General features: G+C 38.8%; 2 protein-coding genes across 8 annotated transcripts; one reads left to right on the top strand and one right to left on the bottom strand.

The window, feature by feature from the left end:
- Window positions 1-309: 309 nt before the first annotated feature.
- On the bottom strand, window positions 310-13,614 carry fli1rs (Fli-1 proto-oncogene, ETS transcription factor-related sequence). Of its 6 annotated transcripts, XM_063878940.1 has the most exons (11): window positions 13,442-13,566; window positions 12,931-13,074; window positions 7,521-7,717; window positions 6,468-6,637; window positions 4,235-4,438; window positions 3,430-3,507; window positions 2,598-2,666; window positions 2,376-2,438; window positions 1,960-2,007; window positions 1,636-1,722; window positions 310-1,363 (listed from the first exon to the last, which is right to left on the bottom strand). In XM_063878940.1, the coding sequence occupies exons 3-11, from the start codon at window positions 7,652-7,654 to the stop codon at window positions 840-842; spliced, it is 1,377 nt and encodes a 458-aa protein (XP_063735010.1). In that variant the 5' UTR covers window positions 7,655-7,717; window positions 12,931-13,074; window positions 13,442-13,566; the 3' UTR covers window positions 310-839. The 6 variants fall into 6 exon arrangements, with proteins under 6 accessions (XP_063735010.1, XP_063735006.1, XP_063735009.1 ...); XM_063878936.1 differs by lacking the exon at window positions 12,931-13,074 and having other exon boundaries at window positions 13,442-13,614; XM_063878939.1 differs by lacking the exon at window positions 13,442-13,566 and having other exon boundaries at window positions 12,931-13,305.
- Window positions 13,615-17,026: 3,412 nt separating this feature from the next.
- Window positions 17,027-23,192, top strand: etsrp (ETS1-related protein). Of its 2 annotated transcripts, none has more exons than XM_063878419.1 (8): window positions 17,027-17,167; window positions 17,663-17,744; window positions 19,243-19,329; window positions 19,896-19,970; window positions 20,058-20,201; window positions 20,717-20,977; window positions 21,266-21,384; window positions 22,388-23,192. In XM_063878419.1, the coding sequence occupies exons 1-8, from the start codon at window positions 17,102-17,104 to the stop codon at window positions 22,661-22,663; spliced, it is 1,110 nt and encodes a 369-aa protein (XP_063734489.1). In that variant the 5' UTR covers window positions 17,027-17,101; the 3' UTR covers window positions 22,664-23,192. The 2 variants fall into 2 exon arrangements, with proteins under 2 accessions (XP_063734489.1, XP_063734488.1); XM_063878418.1 differs by having other exon boundaries at window positions 19,210-19,329.
- Window positions 23,193-23,362: the final 170 nt, after the last annotated feature.

The raw sequence follows: 23,362 nt of genomic DNA, 5'->3' as shown, positions 1-23,362 counted from the left end.
ATATGTTTTTTATGCAGCCCTTAATAGCTTAGTGTAATTCAGCATGTTTTAGGGCTTTAACAAACAATACATAATGTGTTAAATTAAGCATAAGAGGTTTATTTAAAAAGTATCAAGCTAGCAGTTTCCTACAGTTTTCAGTATTTGTGGTAAACTGTTGGTTTTAGCTTAATGAAAGACAAGACAAGAATGTACTAAAATGTTTTCTATTCCTTTCTAACAAAGTGCAAACTTATAAAGTGTTTTTTCCCGTAACAAAAAAGACAAGTTGCAGTTCAAAATCTGTAAATAATAAAACCCAGGAGCCAATTTCCAGATACAAGCATCATTTATTAGCTTTACATCGTGAGTAAATATTGCTACTTAACCATCATTCTGTACAAATTCTTTTACAAATGTCAGGTCATTGAATGGGAATGTTGCAGCGTCAACCATTTTATATACTTGAAAATACAGTTATGCCATTCACACAGTAAATGCTATGACTTTACAAATTAAACAAGGTACTTACAAAATAAACTTGGCTTTATATCATTTGAATAACCGTTAATACAGTGTGTCATCAGTATATTCATTACAAATCTTGGAACTAAAAAAACCGTTCCGTTCCTCCGTTAATTAACCCTCATGTCTTGTCCACTTTAAGAAGGAATGTGACAAAGATGACATCTTAATGCCTTTTATAAAACAGACCGTAGCGTCATTTCACCTTCATTTTCAGACAGGGTTCAGCTCAGGTGCCTCCTGGATGGAGTTGCTGTCTTTTTTATTTTATTTTATTTAACTCATTCGGGTTCCGCTTTCGAGCGATCTCGTCCAAGCGGGGAAATGCATCATCCTCAGTAGTACGAGCTCAGGTGGGAGTGGGTGGCGGGATGTCTGGTCATGGCTGACCCAGGATAGATTGGGCTGTTGGGTGAGTTCCAGTACGTCGATGGAGGGCTGAAAAAGTTGCCTGGAGACACGGGCATTGGTGCAGGATGGCCACCCATGAAGTTCATTTTTGGCTGGTGGCTGTGGTAGGGCTGGACATAAGGCATCTCAGTCTGGTACTTAACAAGCCCTCCCTCGGCTGAGTGATTCTGGTGTGCCTGCGAGATGCCTTGGAAGTCAAATTTGTATGCGTAGCGCTTGCCGTGCACCTTAGTCATGATGTTCTTGTCGTAGTAGTAGCGCAGAGCGCGGCTCAGCTTGTCATAGTTCATGTTGGGCTTGCTCTTGCGCTCTCCCCAACGCTTGGCCACTTCGTCCGGGTCGGTCATCTTGAACTCGCCATTGGTTCCCTCCCAGGTGATGATGCCGGAGTTGGAGCTGTCGGACAGCAGCTCCAGCAGGAACTGCCACAGCTGGATCTGCCCCGAACCTGGGAGGAGAATTCAGTTAAATAATGAACACTGACTTCATTGGTTTGTCACACAAGACAGTACATGTGAGCAATACCAGTAGTCGGTGTGTTAAATGTTTGTTTTCTAAGTGATTGCTACTTAACATTGATACATTTTGAAGACTGTAATCATCCCTGTGCCAATGAAAAGTTTTCTTTCCCATTAGTCTGCTTATATTTATATTCCACTAAATGTGACCTTTTCACTGTGTGGTTTGGAAAAAGGGACAGACATCGGGGCAGAAACCTACCCACAGGCCTGTGAGCGCTGGGGTCAGGGAGCTTGTACGGACTTTGTTTGCCTGTTCGGTTCTTGGATGAGCTGAGGGCTTGGCCTTCTGTGAGGAAACAGCAGGGCAAACAATCATTTTGGTGAGAGGGATGCCAGATTGTGTCTTACTGTAAACGTGATGCAATTCTGCTGACACAACAGGTGTTGCTTTAAGTTTAACATTTCCATTTTGGAAATGAAATGCCCTTTCTTGCTTTTCTCTCATGTTGCCAAAGCAGACAGTGTAAAGGCCTCATTTGTGTAATCCTCGTTGGTTTTATCTTTTGGGGCTATAGATTCTTACCTGGGTTGGCTAGTCGACTGCTAATGGGCCCTAATGTCTGATATGGGTCTGGAAAGAAAAAAAGGCATTTTTATTTTTACATCTTTAGAGCCCCTTTGGATGGAGGGAAATATTAAAAACATATTCTACACGTAAAAATGGACGTGTGCTCCTTTACATAGATTTGTACTCGTATGTTATGCTTTAGCGTGAACATGTTTACTTGCTAAACTTTCATGTTGGAACAGAATACATGCTTATGTAAAATGCATTGTGTTTGTTGGCATAGAAGCATGCTATGTAGACTCACAGAGCAGCAAAACATATTTGTTATACATCTCCAATCTTTGGAAACATTGGGCGCTTGTCTGGACGAGCTTTATGTGATTTCCAGTATCTGCTTAAAGATAAAATAAAAAGAAATGTGGCCTACATACCTTGGACAATTCTTGGAGCAGGCTCTGGAACTCTTGAGCTGTGTTGGTGCTCCATGGAGGGACCTGCAAATGAATAATAAAAGGATGGATATGAAGTGGTTTGATACTCAGTTGTGGCAAACGTTATGATGTTAAACCTCCATGTGAAATCAGTAGTTGTTCATGCATGAACACATATGATGATCATTAGTTTCATATCATCCCTGTTTTTTGTTGTCTTACCTTTTGGCACTGGGCTCATGGTGTTTGCCGGCCAACTGCTCCTGCAGCTGATCTCATCGAAACCACTCTCTGCACACACACAAAAACAACAGTGATGAGACCAGACTTTGGCTGGCACGTGGCTTAAAATGGCTTTTGAAGTGGACAGTGGGATGGCTCAGCTATAGAAGGAAGGAAGTGGGTAAATGAAGACCAAGACGATAAGAGTTTGGAGGTCTGAAGATGACCCAAAAAGTTTATTTTGTTCATGCCACCCCTGTCGCCACAAGATTGTGAATTGTGTCCCAGGAGCAGGACCCATACCCCCACATTTCCTGTGCCTGTGCAGCTGTTTCCTGTCTGAAACTGGCTGTTGAGTTTTGGACTCATCAAGGTTTTGTCAACTGAGGCCAGTGTTGTGCCAAAGAACTCTGAAACTCTGTGAAACTATGTAGCATGGTTCTGAAACTTGACTCATTATTTTTAAATCCCTTCAAGTGTCATTCAAATCAACTCAGTGGTTTGAGAATGTGACTGTAAAGTCTGAACTTTTAATCACACGCAGAAACACTCAAATTGATCTCAACAGTGTGACTAACGGGGTGGCAATAAAACCTTAGATACAGCAAATAAGAGGTTTTTTTCACATTTGGGGAAAATATGTTTTCTTTATTAAAATCATGCAGGTAGTCTGTCATAATGGAGTTGAAAGTAACTTGACGTAACTGCCAAATGATTAAATAAGCAAAGGTTTTCTGATAAACCTTTTCTAAATCATAAAGATATTAACAACAAAATGGACATGATCTGCTTCATAATAACTTTGAACAGATTTGAACGTGGATGATCTCACCTGCTTTCACCTGTAGTCTGGGTTGTTGGGGCGGTGTGGTGTTGGTTGGAGTTGTGGAGTACGAGAATGTAGGGCTACCTGAAGCAAAAAAGTAAATATTAATTTAATGGATATACACCTGAAGTCAATCATGCCAGAAGAGAATTTGTCAGGATTAGTATTTCGAGAAGTAATAAATGTCACAGGCTTTAAAAGACAGGAGGTATCGATTGGACTTTTGATGAATCAGTGTGTAGTGTTACTGCCGTAATACTGCGTTGTGTTTATATTATGAGATGTTGCTGTTATTTCGTCCACCCCTTATATCCTAACAATACTCTGAAATTTGGACTAGGACATGGTGCCCGTCTTCTTTAGCTGCATTTGTAACACTGATTTGCAGAAGCAAAAAGGCAGCAAAATGATGTAATGCAGCACGTATCAGAAATCATGATGACATATTGTATGCAAAACACAGGAAGTGTGTGTGTTAGCAAAGAGGAAGAGGTCAAAACACTTCCTGAAGACACAATTCTGTAAACATTGTGACAAACTTCAGTCCAAAACATTCAACTGTACAAAGATAAAAGTGGCAAATCTTTAATGTTTTTACTAATCAATAAACTCATTCAATCTAGTTGAGTAGTTTGTTGTCAATCATTGCTTCATGTCTTTACCTGAATTTATTTCTGATCCTGCTTACAGGCATGTAAAATATTTGTGACAATAGAACAATGAAAACGTTTTTGAGTCATACAAGGAGAACAGAAACAATGTTATCAGCTAAAGGGAGAGGGCGAGATCTCAAAGACGAGGCGAGCCTTACTCTGCCGGAGGTAACTGAGGTGTGAGAGCAGGATGTCTGCGTTGTAGGCCGACGTGAGACGCATCATGTCTTCCTTGGTCATCTTGCAAAGGGCCTTGCCGTCCAGTGCTTGGAAGAGCATGACGTCCACTTCCTCCAGGACGTACTCCTTGATGGCCCAGTCCAGCCACTGCCGCACGTGGTCCTGTGTCCAAACCTCTGGATCTGGCATCAGAAGCACAAAATGATCAGCAAAGACTCCAGATTATGAGGTATAATGTCTCGCAAGGTTAGAAGATTTAAAAAGAAAAATGGTTTAATATTATATTGCGGGCTAAAGTTTGAGCATACTGTATGGGCTTTTAAATTAAGGTTGATGGCTCTGAGAGTTCTGGCTCTAAAAAGTGATCCATTTGAAAACATTTGTTTCAGAAAATATCTTAAAGCTCTTGTTTTTTTTATCTTGTATTATCTTTTTAAAATATCTTCAAGGGCCTTCATTCATTTTAAATGAGTGTTTTAATGTGATGCCAAAAACATATGACACATACAATTTAAAGTTACCTATTCTGTTAATAAATATTGTTTTCCTTATTTTGTTTTGCCCGGCTCTCCATAAGCCACCACATGCGCCAACAGTATCCCTGAAGATAACAGGAAGTAAACAAATAAAAGCGGTTAATGCTGAGCGGAACACAGCCACTGAGTCTTTAGTAAAGATGTGGTGGTTTTGACAACCCTGACAGTGTATATGTGTACAAAGACTGGGCAATTTAAGCTTTTTCTTACCCTGAAAATTTGACATTAGTTCGCGTTTCATATCCTGTACCATAGTCTGGTTACAGCACTGTGGTATATTATTTATCTGATGATATGGTAAGCTAATTTCCAGTCGTAAACAGTGACTGTAAATTGCCAGTAATATTAGGCAGGAGCCACCACACCCTGATGTCCTGATTGTCCTTGGTTAACACATGCCACTGTGATGCAACATCCGTGAATTATGAAGCAGAATATCTCGGTTGACTCATTGATGTTTCTCGTCGGTTTTCAAAGAGCTGAGTTTGAAATTGTTCACTGCACGCCTCTGGAGCACGTCTGATGTGGGATCCCTCCAGAGAGTCTGACTCACTGAAACCTGCTGCTTTGATATGCTATAAATCGAGTCTGAGGACAATAATAGCCTGGGAACATAAAATATGCCACCAGGTTAGTTTTTAGATGGCTAGACCAATGATTCATAGTGAGGATGAAATGGACCAAGTGCAAGTTGTCTATATCCTAACTATGACTACTCAGTTAGCAGTGACACACCACTGTCTTAACTCCAGGATGCGTGTCAGTGATTTTATTCTGCAAAGGAAAAAGGGAAGTCCAGTGCTCACAGTTCAGCTGTAGCAAACTTTCTTCAGATCATCTATTTAAAAATAAGCTCTTGTAACTTTGGCTGGTGTTGTTGTTATGTTTTTGGAAAAATTGGACCTTGAAAGAACCTTTTTTCTAACACATTAATATTCAACTTAAGGATATTCTGTCTCCTATGTTTTGAAAGATAAGGCTGATGTTATTCTACACTTTTCCTTGTTGTCAACATATCAGCATTACTGTCCCTCTAAACAGGCCGACTTCCTGTGACATTCAGCCCCAACCTCATTCATTCCTAATAAAGATGAGAATCTTTCATAATGGGAAACAAATACGTATATAGTTTCATGTTTTTAGTCCACTTCCTTAAAGAGATATGCACTGTAGTTTTAACAAGTACATTTTTGGGGACTCTTTTGTACTGAGGATTAAGAGACATTAAGTATTAACAGCAATAGCACTGCTTGTATAGGATTGTGGGTTTTAAAAAAATGTTTTTGGACAACAGTTATGTATCAGACTTTGGATACGGATAATACCTTTTGGTACAAGAATTTCTCTGGTTTTGGTATTTTTCATGGGATGAAAAGAACTGAGTATTGCTAGTTTGACTTTTCAGACTTTGAAAAGGATTTTCAAAAGCCTAAAATAGATTTACAATCAATCCCCTTCTTAAAATGAATTATGTGTTTTCCAATGTAGCTCCAGAATGTTACACTTTCAACATGCTATTGTTGAGCTGTGCCACTGGAGAGTAGTGTAGAAGTTTTGCGGAAAATGCTTTGTTCATCTTCAATTGAGTCATTGATATTGCACAAGCTCCGCGTATGACAGCTCTGGTGGCATTGGTCTTGTGAGGATGGAGGCTGATGGTGTTTATGTGACTCACCTGCTGGCACGATGACCCTCTTTTCCTCTGTGGCGCTGCTGGGTGGGGTTGCGGTCTGTGGGCTTACGCGGGGCTCCGGATACGAGGCCTGGTATGGCATCGGGGCCCCGTCGTTGCTCATGTGTCTGGAGCGCTTGGTGACAACGCTGCAGTCCACGGGGGACTCACGGCTTAAACAAACGGAGGATGAAAAGTTCATTCAAACCTTTGAAATGACATTTAGTCAGGTCACTTCCATTTAACATCTCTTTATTGACTCATTTGATGATACTTGTTATTGCTACTGATCTGAAAATAGATTTCACACGTCTTTTTTATACAAGGTTATTTTCTCTTGCTCAGTTTGTCAGTATCTGTAGGTGACAGAAGAAAGATTAAGGCTTAAAACGGTTTCAAATTGACACTTGGAGATAAGAAGTTTTAAGTATTAACACCACGTAACTGCTGTTGATCCAACCTGTATGAACACTGAGATTTGAATTGCTCTACCTAGTAGCAGTGGGAATAAGTACTCAGATGTTTTTATTTAGGTAAAATACTCATCCAGCAGGAATACGGCCACTGCTGTTGCTGCTACATGTGGAGTCACTTCAATCCACATTAACACTGATTATAATTTAGGCCGTATCAGCCGAAAGCATTCAAAGTAAAATAACATCTAAGAGAGAAGAAAATACTTTATTCATTCGTTTTACTTATTTTGTTAAATAGATTATTTTAACTTTTTTAATTCTCTAGCAGAAAATGGACATCCTAAAAGTTCAAGTAGCTCAAAATGCATACTTTTACTAAATTACTTTCCCCCTCTGGCGTTTCTGTAATGATTCCGTTCAAACACCAAAATGACCAAATTTGAAATTCCAACATAAGCCCCATAAGCATGATGGATGTTAAAGGAAAACAAGACTCATTGTTGAATTAGGTAAGAGAACAATAAACAAACACTTTTAGGGTCTGGAAAAACCCAAATACTTAAATGCACCGTGACAAATCTCCAGTCATATAATTCCGGGAACCTCGGCTCCCCTGTGGCCTCGGCCCGCCCTGACTCACCTGGTGCCATTGACGTGCTCGCCTCTTTTCCCAGGGTTTTGAGCTGCTGACCCCACCCACTCGGGCTCGGTGGGCTCAGGACTCTGCTTTGAGGCCTGGCTGAACGCGCCGGGCGATGTCATCTCGGCCTTCATGTGCACTGCGGTGTAGGGCGGCTCGAATATTGGCTGATCCTCACTCACCACTGATAGCGCTTCCTGTCAAACAGAGCAACAGCGGTCACTGTCTGCCATTAATGTGCCGGGTCACAACCTGTGGAAAGTGAGTTTTTCCATATACACACTAAGCTTATGCTTCAGTGAACAGAAGCGTCATCATTAGCAACTAGAGTTCTAGAAGAAATAATAACGACACAACCAATCAAAAAGAGATCGTTGTAAGTTTACACTTGGGCCACAGACATAACAGTGTTTTAAAGCTCACTCTTTAGTAGAGAGGGAAAATTATATCCTAAATGTATATTGAAGGACAAAATCGTATCCCTTTTCTTATTGAATTTGGTTTTTGAGTCATAGTTAGGAGAGGATATAAGTATTATATAAGGATAGAATAATTCATTTCTTCCTCCTGCTGTTATTATTCCCATTCATCAAACATTGTCATTACGTTGCTCTACATAAACATTAACTGTTGCCAGTTTTTTGGATATTAATCCAGAGAACCGCAACAGTAATTGTTCTTTTTGTATTTTGTCACCTATAATTGTTATTCTAACCACTGACTTGAACTAGTGACTTGCTCAGAAGAACTTGAATATTAGATTTTGAGTCGGGACTATTTCCCATTTAATTCTGCAGTTTGTAAAGATTAAATCTGGTTTATGACCTCTGCTTTCTTATCAAACATCCAAACGATCTCTGCAACACAAACCCTGGCTTTGCTTAAGATTCAGTAGTGTGTATATCCAAGCAACATTGGAGATAGGAGTTTATCACACCATTTATAAAATCAGAAGTAAACTGTTCTAGTAGTCAGGAGGCTGTCTAATCTTTAACATCAGTAACCTTAACCACAATTTTATTTTGTCGTTAGGATTAGGGTTGCAGGGGAGGCAGGGGTGTTGGCTCAAGGTGGAGTCTAATCGAGATTTAAGTCCTTCTTCCTGTGTTTAGCACCTACAGCGAGGCCTCAAAACCACTCCTGAGATGTCACTTTCATCCCACGCACAGTGGAGTGCAAACACCGGACCTGTTGTTCTGTCTGCTGCTCACATTAAGTGTGTGCATGTGTGATGCAGTCTAAGTGGGTGCAAGTGCGTGTTTGTTTAGAGGAGTTGAGCATTGTCTTTGGACCTCGTACGTCAGTGCCGTGCTTTTTCAGTGGCCTACAGGAAACCTAGCCGCCATGTGCAGAGGAACCTTTTGGCACAGGCCAAGGGAGAGGAAATGGTAGAGGAGGGGGCACAGTGTAAAAATCTGGGTCATTTTAAAGCTGGAAAACAACCCTAAAGGCCTGTGTTCATAGGAGGAGAGGGGGTCGGGTTCATTGGACAGCAAGAAGACTATAGGCCTGATTGAAGTGCCGCCTTTGCATTGTGTTTTTTTCTTTCTGTTTGTTTTTTGCCTCTGTGTATTTTTTTTTAGCTCAATTGTTGCCTGAGCATTGTAAACCGCATCTTAATGCATGGCACACAGTTTGGCATTTCCTCGAAGCTGCAGACGAACTGATAGAGAAGTCAGCAGTTTGAGATCTCAGCACCCCACTGCTGAATTGAGTATTTGCTGCTGTGTAAATAATGCACCCTTTTTAACAGCAAGCACAAGTTGAAGATAGTTTAAAATACATTGTTAGCGATCAAATTGAAAAAACATGACCTTTTTTTATTAGTAGAGATGAGATGCCACCTACAGAGGTGTGTAAGCATGGTTCTTTTGAACTCCACACCCCGCATTATTTTTAAACTCACAGTTCTCCAACAGACTTAAGTGAGATCACTTGAGGCAATTTATCAGACTTCAATAACAAAATATGCTCACAACAATAAGCATGACTGGATACAGCATACTGTGTTAAATGGGCAGAATTCAGCTTTAAATGTAAGGCTTTCAAATGAACAAAAATACATGCATTTTGTCATGTGACAGAAGGGTTTCACAGGACTTCATATTGTCCTGCTCAGCTTTCTTTTGACCGCACACCCTGTTTTCTTCTACTTCAGCTGATTACTTTGTTTTACTTCTGGCATGTTGTTCTCTTTTCCCCTGCCTTCCTCTCACACTGGGTGGCTTCAGAGCCCCATTTCTCTGTGCAGAAGTGAAACAGTCGGCTGATAAAACAGACAACTGACAGCAGATTCTCATGCGAAGTCATGTTTGTTAATACTTTTAATAGTGATGGTTAAATGTTTTTTTTGGCTTGTTTTTGGTAGTCAACACTCAAACTGTTGATATTATCGTGACTTGAAGCTGCTTACCATTTTCAGTTTTGTACATTTAGTGACATGCTCATGCTTTCACAACCACAAACACACACTCCCGCTCTTTCTTTATCTTCCCCTTGCGCTCGCTCCTTTTTCTCTCTGCACACTGATACAAATATACCACAATTTGGCCTGACCGCTAATGCCACAACTGACTTCCTGTTCAATGTGTTTCAGCTTGCTGCTCAGTGACACAAAACAACTTTTAAAAAACATGACCCTATTGATGCTTTCTATGAGCCCCGATGTCCTAAAATGTTTTGTTCAGTGTGATAGTAAACACTTGAACACCTCATTTGAAGATCAAGTACTGCATGGAAACTTTTCACTTTAAGTCAGCATCTCTGCGGGTTGCATCATGCAGTCTTGCCCAAACCAAGAGAGTGTGATGTTTACAAAATGGGTGTTCATTCTTCTTATATCTGTAGTAAATACATTTTCAGATCAACTGCAAAAAAGGACAAATCTTTAGTATAATTCTGACACGACTTGTATTACCTGATGAACCTTAACAGCTCCAGTTCAAACTATAGGATTCTACCTTTTTTAGTCATGTTCAGTGAAATATCAAAATGGATATTACAGCACAGCAGGAATGAGATTATATATAACTGACAATCGTGTTATGAATCAGACATGGAGGGGGGTTGTGCTGTTTTGAAAACTAAAAGGCTTCTAACTTGAATGCCATTGACTTTGATTAAATGAGATAACATTTGCTCAAAATAACTGTTAGATTTTATTTTGTATATGTAGGTAAAGTTTTGAGTGACCCATTGTAGCCTACAGTATATAGCTGTAGCCTATTTTGAGAATCACTTGTGGCAAATATGCCTGCAACTGTTTTCAGAAGAGACTGATCTGCTTATTAATTACATTAAATGTTTTATTTTGTTTTACCAAGAATGAAAACAAGAAAGTTTTTGAGTTTTCTACAATGTATACACGAAACGATAACTTTTATAAATTGGCGACATACGAAATAGTGGTAAATATATATGCTGACAATGATCTGATCAGATTAAATAACAGCTTTTAGCTCTAAAACCAGGTGCTCTCAACTGGTGAAAGGATAAATCGTAGGGATCACCAAATTGAAAAACATTACTGCTGCAAAAAAAATGTATACGTTTACTTTTTTACTGTACAAAATATTGAAATAAATCAATTGGGTGAGGTCTGTTGGTGTTTGTCAAAAAGGTTGGGAACCACTGCAACCAAGAATTTTGTTAACATCCATTACATCAATTATGTGATTTATATTAACAGTAGAGTTTGAAAAAAACAATTACTTTGATAGTTTAAGTGTTCTAAAGGTTGCTTTGGTGCCATAAATGTGGGGCATTATCATCCCTCCTACATTTGAAGTGCAATGCAGCCTCATAAGTAATGCTATTTGCATTCGTGCTTTTTGGTTCATCCTTGTTTTTAACTTTTACGTTTTTTGGGTTAATGGACATTTTGATTTTAATGTGAAATAAGCACAGATAGATTTTTAACTTTAGATGGAACTAATCAGTAGGAATATTTACAGGGTTTACAATACCTAAATGATACCTTTTGGTCTTTCTTGTAGCCTTCTTGTGTGTGCTTCTAGCCATTAGTAGTGTTTTTAAATGTAACTGAGCTCCTGTTGGCTTCCAGATAGGCTCCTATATGAATATTTAATGGATCTGTCAACTCCCATCAAGGCTATGGGAGGATATCAAATGAAACAAAACTCTTCTAAAACAAGGTGTAGCCTTCAGTAACAGGCCAGAGATCAAGTTGTGCAAAGGCACACCCCTCCTCTCGCCATGTCTGAGGCAAGTGGCAAAAAGCAGAAGTAAAAGCTAAGCTGATTTTGCAAAGGCCTAAGCAGCTGCACTTTGTGCTACAAAAACATCGGTGCGGTTTCTACAGGTCGGGCCTGGCAGATCTCAGGCCTTCAGGCCGCAGACCGAGCCGGGCTGTCCTCCACCTTCCAGCCTGTGTGAGTGGACAATGTGGAGTTTGAACAATGCAACGCCTTAGTTTGTCCACTTCGTTTCTTCCAGGAGAGGCTTTGTTGCCTTTTCAACATTTTTTTTTTTTTTTAGTTCACTGAGCGGAAATGTGTGCGGAAAGTCTGAGGTTTCTGACAGGAAGCCTGCTGAGTTCAGATAACGACACCTGACAAGTGCTCCCGTTTGCAGCAATAAATTATACTTAAAATAACCTCATACAAACAATCTGCTGCGACACAGAACAGGAGACTAATTATCTGAATGATTATGTTTTTAACTGATAATTCTGAATATGCAGCATTTAAGCAAATTAAAACATGAAATAGATACACTTTTAAAGGACTTAATTAATTATTTAACTTTTGTTAACAGGATGTCCTCCTTTTCCTGCCTTGGACACTAAGTTACTACTTTTTTTATGGACCAAAATAATGTAAATCGATTAACTTAACTTTCATATGCATATTCTTTTTGAAACTAAACAAGAGAGAAACAAGTATGCTACAATAATAGTTCCTCAAACCACTGAGACACTTTTATAATCAAATGCATTTCCTCTTGTTACAATTGGCTCAATAACACATTTATTTTTGGTTGACGTATCACATCTTTCGTTATGGTACGTCGTGTAACACAAATGAACTTTCACGCTTTAAGCATCGCGTAAAAGTTAAGAGATTTTCTCGAAGATTGCAATTACATTTTAATGCAGCAATAAGTATAAAAGCTTTAAGGGAAATATTGTATGTAAGGCCTACACCCACATTCGTTCCAAAAAAACTAAATTAGCCTTGTATTTAGGCTATTTGTTTCCGACACCATCAGATAAAAATGTTTGCTTTTTATTTCGTTGCGCAATACAGTTTGCAGCGTTAACTTCATTAAAAAGCCTTTACGATTTTATTCGCCGACACGAAGGCCTTTCAGAATTTTAAAGAGGATACGAAAATTAAACAATAACTGTGCGTTGTTTGTACGGAGAACTGAAATAAATAATGTGAAATACCAGTCATCTGATGGAAATGAGTCCTCCTGCTCGGCTGAAAAGGGGCTAAGTTGATCCATGGCGCCTTCAGGGACACCTGCCTTGTGCGCTCAAATTAAATCCAGCATCCTTTCATTCACGAATTCTTCGTTAAAGTTTGTAAACCTGCAAAATATTCAGTTATCTCTCTCAGTGCGTTATTTTTGTGTATGTGTTGTGGTTCCGTGGATAGTGAGCTCCCATCTAACACATCAATCAGAAGAAAAAAAAACTGAAACGATTTTGGAAATCCTCTTTTACGCGTGTAACCGGCCACCAATTAGTGTATTTATCTGAGTGTAAAGATGTAGTGGTTAGTTGTGTTATTATAGAGCCGACATACAACCACGAACGGGAAGGAAGAGGAAATTTTGTACAAGAAGGAAAGAGTGGGGAGCTCGCATCACCGCTTTGACTCTCTCACTTAGCAGGCTGGTGTGGGTGGCTGTCAATTTCACCACAGCGGCAGCGTAAAAAACGATTAAACACGTACCTTTATCGTACAGTCCATTGCAGCAGCTTTGCAGTCTTTGTCATTTAGTCGTTTTTTATAAATGGTGCAGATAATTAAGCCTTCTAACCTCACTTCAATGCATGCAGGGGTGCATTGGCTCTATGGCGCAAACCATTGCAGTTACAATTTTTTGCTCGCAGACCAAAACCGGATGACAAGACTCTCTCTCTCTCTCTCTCTCTCTCTCTCTCTCTCTCTCTCTCTCTCTCTCTCTCTCTCTCTCTCTCTCTCTCTCTCTCTCTCTCTCTCTCTCTCTCTCTCTCTCTCTCTTCTGTAAATTGGGAAGTGAAGTCACTGCTCTGAAACTATACTTCTCATGAAACAACAGTCACTTACTGCTCAGAAGAAAAAACGAAAAGCTAGTTTGTGTGTGCTGCAGTAGATTTATATGTTGACTCATTGGAAAACACGACACGCAGTTAAAGTTTTGCAATAGTTAAACAGCAGAGAAAGTGAAATGTGCCACTGAATACTGAAAGCCTGTAAAGTGTAAAAACAAAATAGTGTTGGTTTCTAAAAAAAATAATAAAAAAAGGTTTCTAAGATGTGCACTTTTGGAGACATCACATGTCATATAAATGCTTCAACACACATTAAACACCAGTGTATGATAATGTACAATAATCATTTCAGTGGATCAGCCTACTATATAAGATTGATAATGGGAGTGCAGCTTTTAGGCATAAAAACTGAAGTTTGTGTTAATGTCCTTCCACTGGACATGGAGACATTTATCCACTGTCACTTTATATCCATGGGATTTGTTTAACTTTGACTGCTGGAGCCCTATATTAACTTCAGATACACTTGTGAATCTGAATTTGCACAAACATGGGTTGTCAATCACTATCATTGAAACGCATTAATGTGTATTTCTTAATGGCCAGCATGGACAGGAGGAATAATTTCAATGCTTATGGTCACCTGACTGTTGTTTTGAGACAGACCTGATAACATTGTAGCCTAGCTTTCAACTTACTGAATGTTCTTGAAAGTAATCAACTCCGGTCGTCAAAGATTAGACTTTATTTGGATTTTATCCAAAGCGACTTCCAACAAATGCAATCAACCAAGAATATACAAATTCAGAACAGCAAGAATCCTGCAGGTATAAGCATCAAATAAGCCAAACTATTCAAAGTAAAGATCATTCAGTCTTTCCCGTATGCAGGATCCTTGAATAAGAAGTGCAAAAGCAGCAAAGCAGTTTTTAATTACACTTCCTCTTTCCTTCGTTGCTCATTGATTGGAAAATTGTGACGTAAGAGTATTCCACTTTATTCATTTGACTTGAGGTGAAAACAAAACATTTTTTTGTCCTTGAAATAAAACTCTATAAAGATGATCAAATTAAGTTTGTAGTACAATTAAATACTAAATCTCAGTTATCAAGACTTAATAGCATTACTTACTTTCAACATATGGGCAATGTCAGTGGTAGAATATAATTTAGTTAATGTGCTGTAGTTGAGTATAAACTTTACTTCAGTGTTTTCATGGTGCTTTTTACTTACCACATTCCAAAAAAAATATGTAACGTTTTACTACACATTTGCACATTTACAAACTAACATTTTGCATTCATGACAACTAACCTAAGGGAGAGAATATGTTAATAAATAAGACAACAGTTCCAGACTTTGTTGAAGGAGTCACTTTGGGGTTTTGTGATGGAATTTCTCATTATTTTCATAAGTTTCACAAACTCACGTAACAATTACTGGAGAAAACTCTCATCAGATTAATCCATTTGTATAGTAAAAGAAAAGAGAGAAAAAATGCACGAGGAACAATAATATTTAAAAAACACATTGAGGAGTTCTACTTCAATTAATATTTTAAAATGTCTACATTTTGATCATTATACTTACACAAAGGCCCTCTTAAATGTGTAATGCAGGAAAGGCAAACTTGTATGCTTAACATAAGGGAAGATTTAAGCGTTTAATGTAGTCTTGGCATGACAAATACTTGATTTCATGAAACGTCCACTACTCCAGAGTGCCGTTAACTTTTGTATTTGTATCTACATTTCCCACAGATTTGTTGATTTTTGTATTGCTCCGTGACAGTTTACTTAAACCCAGGTGGAGTCCTGATAGTTGACTGCAGACGGTTGTTAATCACCTCGTGTTATGTAACCTTACCCCCGTTTTGCCTTGTCTTGAGGTGGGGCTCCCAATCACGACTCCCGTCTCCCATCGACGCGCACGATTTCACCCAGCTCCACTTTTCCAGATGTGTGTGTGTGTGTGTGTGTGTGTGTGTGTGTGTGTGTGTGTGTGTGTGTGTGTGTGTGTGTGTGTGTGTGTGTGTGTGTGTGTGTGTGTGTGTGTGTGTGTGTGTGTGTGTGTGTGTGTGTGTGTGAGTTGTTTGTTTATACAAGGCCCTGGGCTCGGCCTTATCTGCTGCAGCCACTCACGCCGTGATTCAGACTTTCTTCAGCGAGTACTTGTGTTGTTTTTTTTGTTTTTTTACGGGCCATTGTTTTGTCGAATGGTTTCTAAAGATACAGAGATTTTTTTCTTCCTCCCACCTAATTAGAAACCAACTGCTCTGATTTCCAAAGCCTCTACTTCATCCCCACCCAAACCATGGCTCAGTTATTTAGTCGCGCCTGTCAGACAATCAGTGAACCAAGTGAGAGAATATAAAAATAACACAGCTTGATGTTTTGGCTGGCAATTTCTCCGCCATGTTATCTATACTCTTAAAGTTTTCTTTGAATTTTTTTTAATTGAATCCTCTATAAGCTTAATTATATATATATACGACTAATTTCGTGGTTTCTTTTTTTATGCGTCTTCTTGATGCCCAGAGTTGTTAAAGAGTTTGTATCGAGAAATAATGAACCGTATTGATTGGCGAACTACCAAATGCTGTTGTGACCATGTGTATTGCTGTATCTTTTACATTATGTTTGTATATGTTTCATTATAAGATTTTGTATTCAGATGTGGTATTCATAGATCTGCAACTATCTGTTAATTATGAACCATTATTAAAGGAGTAGAGTTCATCTTAAACAGTGATTTTGTAATATATTTTTGTTATCAATAAATCCTACATCCTACATTTTATGATATTGTCCTCTATATAATATAGGCCCATCTATGTTAGACTTAGGTATTATTTACTTGAGTAATGCCATTACCTTTACTCTGCTTTATTTTTCAGATTACACGTTTAGTACAAAACATCGAGGTTAAAATGCGTTTACAAAAAGTTGTATTCAATTTACTTACTTTATAAAGTGGGGAAGGCTACAACTAAAATGGTCATTTTATCAATAATAGCCTACAGTAATTGACCCGAGTAATTATGCTGCCATAGCCTACTCAGTTCAAGGTTTCAGCCTTCTCGTTATGGACATGCCAGTGTTTGAGATCGTCGTGATATAATATATTTTACCGGATGATTTCTTTGTCAGGGAGAATTTTATGAATGAAGGTTTAGTTGCTTTTAGCTATGGGGAGGGGTGCGTCTGACGTCACGTTCCTTTGAACAAACCCTGTCACGACGCAGATCCCCTCCCACCTCCGCCGCGTTTAAAACGGGACCGGTCTGGTCGGGACTGACCACTCTCTGTTTTACGCGAAGCCGGTGAATAACGTGTGTGGATCTGGGAGAGAAAAAGAGATGTACTGGGACACTATTGCCAAACCTGGAGACAGAAACACAGACAGCAAAGACTTGAAAATAAAGGTATGTTTCATTTATTTGTTGTAAGATAATCGTATTCATTTTTGCTGCAAGCATAGAAACTCGTGTAATTCATTCCTGACAATGAAAATCCATATGCTCTGTTATAATGTATTATTTCTTAAATCCTTTAATGGGTTTAATAGCATGATTATGATGTACTAGACAGAACAATTATTCATACTGGAAACAGTATTAGCTTGCATCCCTACTCTCCTTGATGGTGCATTCAGTGAAAAAAGCAATACAATCAAAAGTTCAGCTGTAAAAACATTTAGTCAAATTCAAGAAAAACAAGTGTCATAATAAAATATCTCAAAAAATGTCTGACTTTTCACCACAGGATCTAAATCCAGCTTTAAAAAAACTGCACTTTTTACAGTACTACTAAAATATACCAAACAGGAAGATAAGTGCTCAACCTAGCTTTTCATGCTGCCTTATTAGATGAGAGTTTCTATGGCGATGAAAGTTGTAATCTCAAATCTTTCATCACAGATGGAGATTTGCCAGCCTGGATATCACACTGAAGACTTCAGGACACAGGAAGTGCCAGCTGGCTTCGACTTTGCATCTTATGGTGAGCTTAGAGAATCACTTGCTCCATCATGGGTTGAACTTCATGACTTTTGAAGGCACAAGGTTTATTCTCTCATTGATGCCCAGACAGATTTGTTTTACATGTCTGCACAATCTGTTTCCTCTGGACCTGAGCAGCTGAAGGACAGAGGAAATATTTGCACCTAGTGTATCATCACATCTGTCAGAGCTTTTCGCAATGAGACCTTGACACCAGGGCTGCTAAATATCAGGTGTGTGTGTGTGTGTGTGTGTGTGTGTGTGTGTGTGTGTGTGTGTGTGTGTGTGTGTGTGTGTGTGTGTGTGTGTGTGTGTGTGTGTGTGTGTGTGTGTGTGTGTGTGTGTGTGTGTGTGTGTGTGTGTGTGTGTGTGTGTGTGTGTGTGTGTGTGTGTGTGTGTGTGTGTGTGTGTGTGTGTTACTTGAATGAGCTGAGCTAGGCAAAGATAGAGAGAAAGGGCGGTCAGGTTAAAGACACTCCCCTCTCTGTCTTCCCTAATCCTTTCCTCCAGACTTCCTCCTCCAACAGATTTAGAGTCCCCCCCTCTCCAGACCTCCATCACTACTCTGTCACCCTCCCTCCACTGGCGTTTCCTCCTCTCTCTCTTCCTCCCCCCTCCCTCCCTCGTTTCCTACTGCCTCCATCTCTTGAGCTGAATAAACCTGAGTGCCTGGTGCTGATTCGACAGTAAACAAATGGTTATTCTTGCGTCAACATCCACCCCTGAGATAAAATCCACATACTTACAAAATCACTCCATTTTTCCTCTCGTAACAACTATTACTTTGAGCTTTAATGTACTTTAACGCTTAAAGGGCCACTAATGATTTTGTGTCTTCGCTCACTTAGCACATTTACTACACAGTATATCATATTAGTTAAATAACTTAACATAAGGCAGAGTCAGGGTTTGTTTCATTTCAGAAAGAGAAGCCACTTGTAGACATTTTTTGGAGTTTTGAGTTTATTCAGAGTTTTAATTTAGTATTTGATTAGTTGTCAGAATGAAGTATTCTTCTGTAATGCAGCCAATTATGTTTTTACATCTTATATTTACACTTGGCAATGCACTCACAAGTTTGGTTATAAGAAAATCCAACGACAAAGAATAATGTGAAGCAACCTGAAATAGTTCATGTGAATTAAAACGTTTTTAAGAAGCACCTGTATGCTTTCACCATTTAGAGATCTTTGCAGTTGATCTACTGCATAATAGCATATATTTAATATATTTAACAAAGGAAAATGCATTGAATATGATGTGTTATTTTGAGCTTCAGCAAGGGAATATGACTTACTAAATTCATGGAAGCCAGTAGCTTGCCAATGCCATAGGAATGAATTCATTAAATAACTCTTCATTCATTTTAAACTCTTTAATAACTTTTACAAGCATGAACACTGCCTCTACTCTGCCACCATCATCACTAACTGACTCCATGTGTGTGTATTGTGTTTAACCTCCAGACTGCCCTGGTGAAGACCTGTCTTTTCTGTTAGACAGTAAAACACCCGGACAACAGCAGTACGTCGCGGAGAGCAGCTACACTGACCCACCAAAAGCTTCTCACACTTATGACACTAAAGGTGTGTATCTAAAACGTCAAGATACAGAATAATATACAGTCATGGTTGCTAATATGAGTTTTGTGCAATGGGGGAAGAAGTACTTGTATCTCTAACTTGAGTAAAAGTAGTATTACAGTGTCCAAAATACTCTGTTAGTAAAAGTCCTTCATTCAAAATCTTGACATTATAGTCATAGTGCATATAGTATTATATTATTATAGTATTCAGATGATTGATGCAATAATGTGTATATATAATAATGGGTAATTCACATATGCTTCTTGGTAGGTTATGATCTCCTCTTTCTCCAGGGATGCATACTTTTTTTCTTAATCAACAATAATACATCATTTTTATTCGTATTATTGAACTGAATCTTCAAAGTATTTAGGTTATCAAAGTATAATGTTGCCATTTGAGTTGAAGTGGAGTAGCAGTAGCACAATATTCTCAAGTAAAGTACAAGTACCTTAAAGGTGTACAATAGCAACCGCACCTAGAACATGTACTTTGTCTGATTTTACAAGTGGGCACATTTAGGTGTTTTCGACATATTTCTAATGTTTAGTTTTCTCCCCCCTCAGTGAGCCATAGTGAATCCTCCTTCTTCAACCTGGACTCATACCACGAGTTCAACTGGTGGGCCTCATATCCACAAGGTGAGCTTATACTCATACTGTTCTTATTTTTGTGTTTGGTTTTTCCTGAAGGATTACTTTGTGACCAACTTTCTCCTTGATTTTCAGATGGGCTGACGGTAGACCAGACACAAACTGGTTACCATGAGTCTCTTCAGACGTACCAGAGCCTGGTGCCCCAAAATGGACAGTTCAGCCCAGCCATGGAGGGCAGCCACAGCCCCTTTCTGACTGCGAAAGGATCATTACAAAGTAAGACACTTTATTTGTGGATGTTAAAACTATGGAGTGAAAGGAGTGACATAAAAAAAAAACGAATGTGTAAAAGAATAAGAAAATCAAAGTAAAATACATAAAAAAGAATAAGATAACAAAGACAAATAAACAAATAGAGAAATAATGAGAAAAGAAAAGGAAATATCCAGAGACCTTAAAAAAGATACATATTTGTATTTATTTTCACATTTATTTGTTCATTCATTTTTGTAAAACATATTTTTTTATTTTAATTAAAACATTTTTTATAATATATTAATAATATTTAAGATTTGTTCACTAAAATTCCTATAATTTCTCTTGTCTTTATATATAGTATAAAGACGTCTTGTCTTAGGTATACCTTTTAATTATCTTTTTCATATTTTATTTATTTTGTTATTGTTTAACGGTTTGAGTTTTATTTATGGCATTTTTGTGATCCATTAAAAACACCCCACTACTGATCTAATATTTTTGTGCTCAGACTTTAATTCTCCTCTGTGTTTCAGGTGAGACGGATCGCAGCTTCTCGTGTCACTCGGCTGAACTTTACGACTCTGACGGGCAGAGGCAGTCGTCGTCTTTCTGGCCTGATTACTCAGCCCCCAGCTTCACTGCCCCCTTACTTCACCCACACTCTGCCCCCTGCCCCTCAAACCCCGGCCCTCAGTCCGCAGAGCAGTACTGTCCCCGTGTGGTCAAACGCAAAAACACTCACCTCCAGAGGCCGGACAGGGAGGGCCAGATGACCGGGATGTCAGCTTATCCAGGTTTGTAATTTATGTTTATTAAAAAATAAATAGCGCCACTTTGACAACATTGAAATGGTACTTGCCCATTACTGCAACAATAATCTATACATCAGTAATACATGCTTTAAGTATATTTTGCTGATAATAGTTTTGTATTTACTATACTAAAATGAAATTTGAATTATTCTTGTCATGAATGGAGTACTCAAGTAAAGGATCACAACTATTTATTATGACAGATTATGAAAAAGACATTTCCATTATAACTCCAGCTCGATAACAAAATGTTGTTGTTTTTTAATTCAGGCTCTGGTCCAATCCAGTTGTGGCAGTTTTTACTGGAGCTACTACTGGACTCTGCCTGTCGTACCTTCATCTGCTGGACGGGAGACGGCTGGGAATTCAAGATGTCCGACCCCACAGAGGTAAGGAAAATAAATCTTGGTTTGAAGTTCTAAAAGCAGTAATAGAAAGAAACGGTACATTTGCTTAAGTGCTATATTTCCATTGTATGCTACTTGACACTTGTAGGCCTATACATACTTTGACTATACATGCTTACTTTTCAGATTAAGATTCATACAAAAACTTGTTAAACTCATGGAAATGCATTAAGAAGGGGTTTCTAACCATTTTGGTCATTCCAAACTGATCTGAGACATTTCCCCTGTGAACTTTTAACATGGCGTATATAAAAAATTACTAGAGGTCGAGAGAGGTCTAATAGCTAATTGTAACAAAAGTTCACAAACTAAAGATTATAGAAAAGTCTAAAACAGGAAGGTAAATATTTGTAGTGGAAACTTTTTTTTATTGTCTTCCTGTCACCTTAAAGTAAATAGTGAGTGAACACCCAGCTGAAGAGTAGAGCTTTGCTGCCCCTCTCTGGCTGAAAGTGTAAATCCAGTGTCACCTCATGCACTTCCCTGCAACCACTGGAGATAGAAAGAAGGAAGCCTTAATTGTCCCACAGAGGGGATATTTAAATTCTGCAATGGACCCATCCTATTTTTAGGAGCAGTGGGTTGCCATATGTATGGCGCCTGGGGATAAGCAAAGGAAATATTTTCAGCTAGGGTTATGTAGCTCTTTAATAATCTCATGGCCCCTCACATTATTTTGTGAACCTCTGGACTAAACTATTAATTATTGTGTGAATAACATGCACTTAAGTAGTTCAAACTAGTTCTACCATTGCGCAGCTACAGCAATAAATCCTACATATAATTGATTCTTGTGGCAGGCTACAATTTGCTGATAATATTTCTCACTACTCTTACTTAAGGAGGATTTTAAATGCACTTTCAATTGTAATGGAGTATTACTACATTGATATCATGTACTTCTACACCTTTGCAACATTTATTGTTTGTTTTTTTAACTAAAGACACTAAATTGACCTCTATATGTTTTTTGTCGAACCCACAGGTGGCCAAGCGCTGGGGCCAGTGCAAGAACAAACCTAAAATGAACTACGAGAAGTTGAGCCGTGGCCTGCGTTACTACTACCACAAGAACATCATCCACAAGACAGCGGGCAAACGCTACGTCTACCGCTTTGTCTGTGACATACAGGGCATGCTGGGAAAGACGGCGCAGGAGGTCCTGACCAGCCTGAACGTTTTGCCGACGAACACAGAGTCGTGGCCCGGGATACCTGCAGCTACGTCGGAGCACAGCAGTGAAACATGGGCGTCACAGTAGAGAATGGGCCCCAGGAGGACATAAACCAGCCTATGAAGTACACACTGCCTCTTCGAGCCCTGGCTGAAATGCAGTTTCTTCATGGGGTGAGGATGTTGCAGAAAGCCAAGATGCTGCATTTCCGAGACTAAAAAGATCCAAAAACTCATGCAATCAAACAGTATTTTAGTTTTTCTTAAAAAGTGGATCATATTAAACAAAAGCATTCCAAAAAATGACCCATAAACATAGCATATCAGCCCCCCCCCCCCCAAAAAAAAAACAAAGCACAGGGGCATTTGAAGCAATAATACTTTTTTTGCAACATCAGGGGCCGCTCTTTAAATGTAATGTGTTTCTGAGAAAGAATTTATTGTAAATAGTGTTCATATGGTCATGCAATGTAGAGTTTTGTGCATTTATATGTAAAAATACAAAACTCATGTCTACCTCTGCCTGAAAATAATCTCAGTTATACTGTTCAGCAATAATCACTGTGAAAGACTGTGGGATGATTGCTTTGTGTAAATAAACTGTATATAAACTCATAGATTTGTGAGCCTTACTCCATGCACATTGTAAATACTGCCTTTAAACACTAAAATATGTGTTTCTCAATAGATGTTTATCACTATTTGTTAAAATACAAAAGGGTTTTGATAGATCATGATATTATTATTATTATTATTAGAGTTCATGATAAACCAGATTATTCTACAG

Source organism: Eleginops maclovinus, chromosome 3 (assembly GCF_036324505.1).
Source record: "Eleginops maclovinus isolate JMC-PN-2008 ecotype Puerto Natales chromosome 3, JC_Emac_rtc_rv5, whole genome shotgun sequence".
In the NCBI taxonomy this organism is placed as follows: Eukaryota; Metazoa; Chordata; class Actinopteri; order Perciformes; family Eleginopidae; genus Eleginops; species Eleginops maclovinus.
Note: the sequence above shows the minus strand (reverse complement) of the source record. Positions and strands in the feature narration are given on the sequence as shown.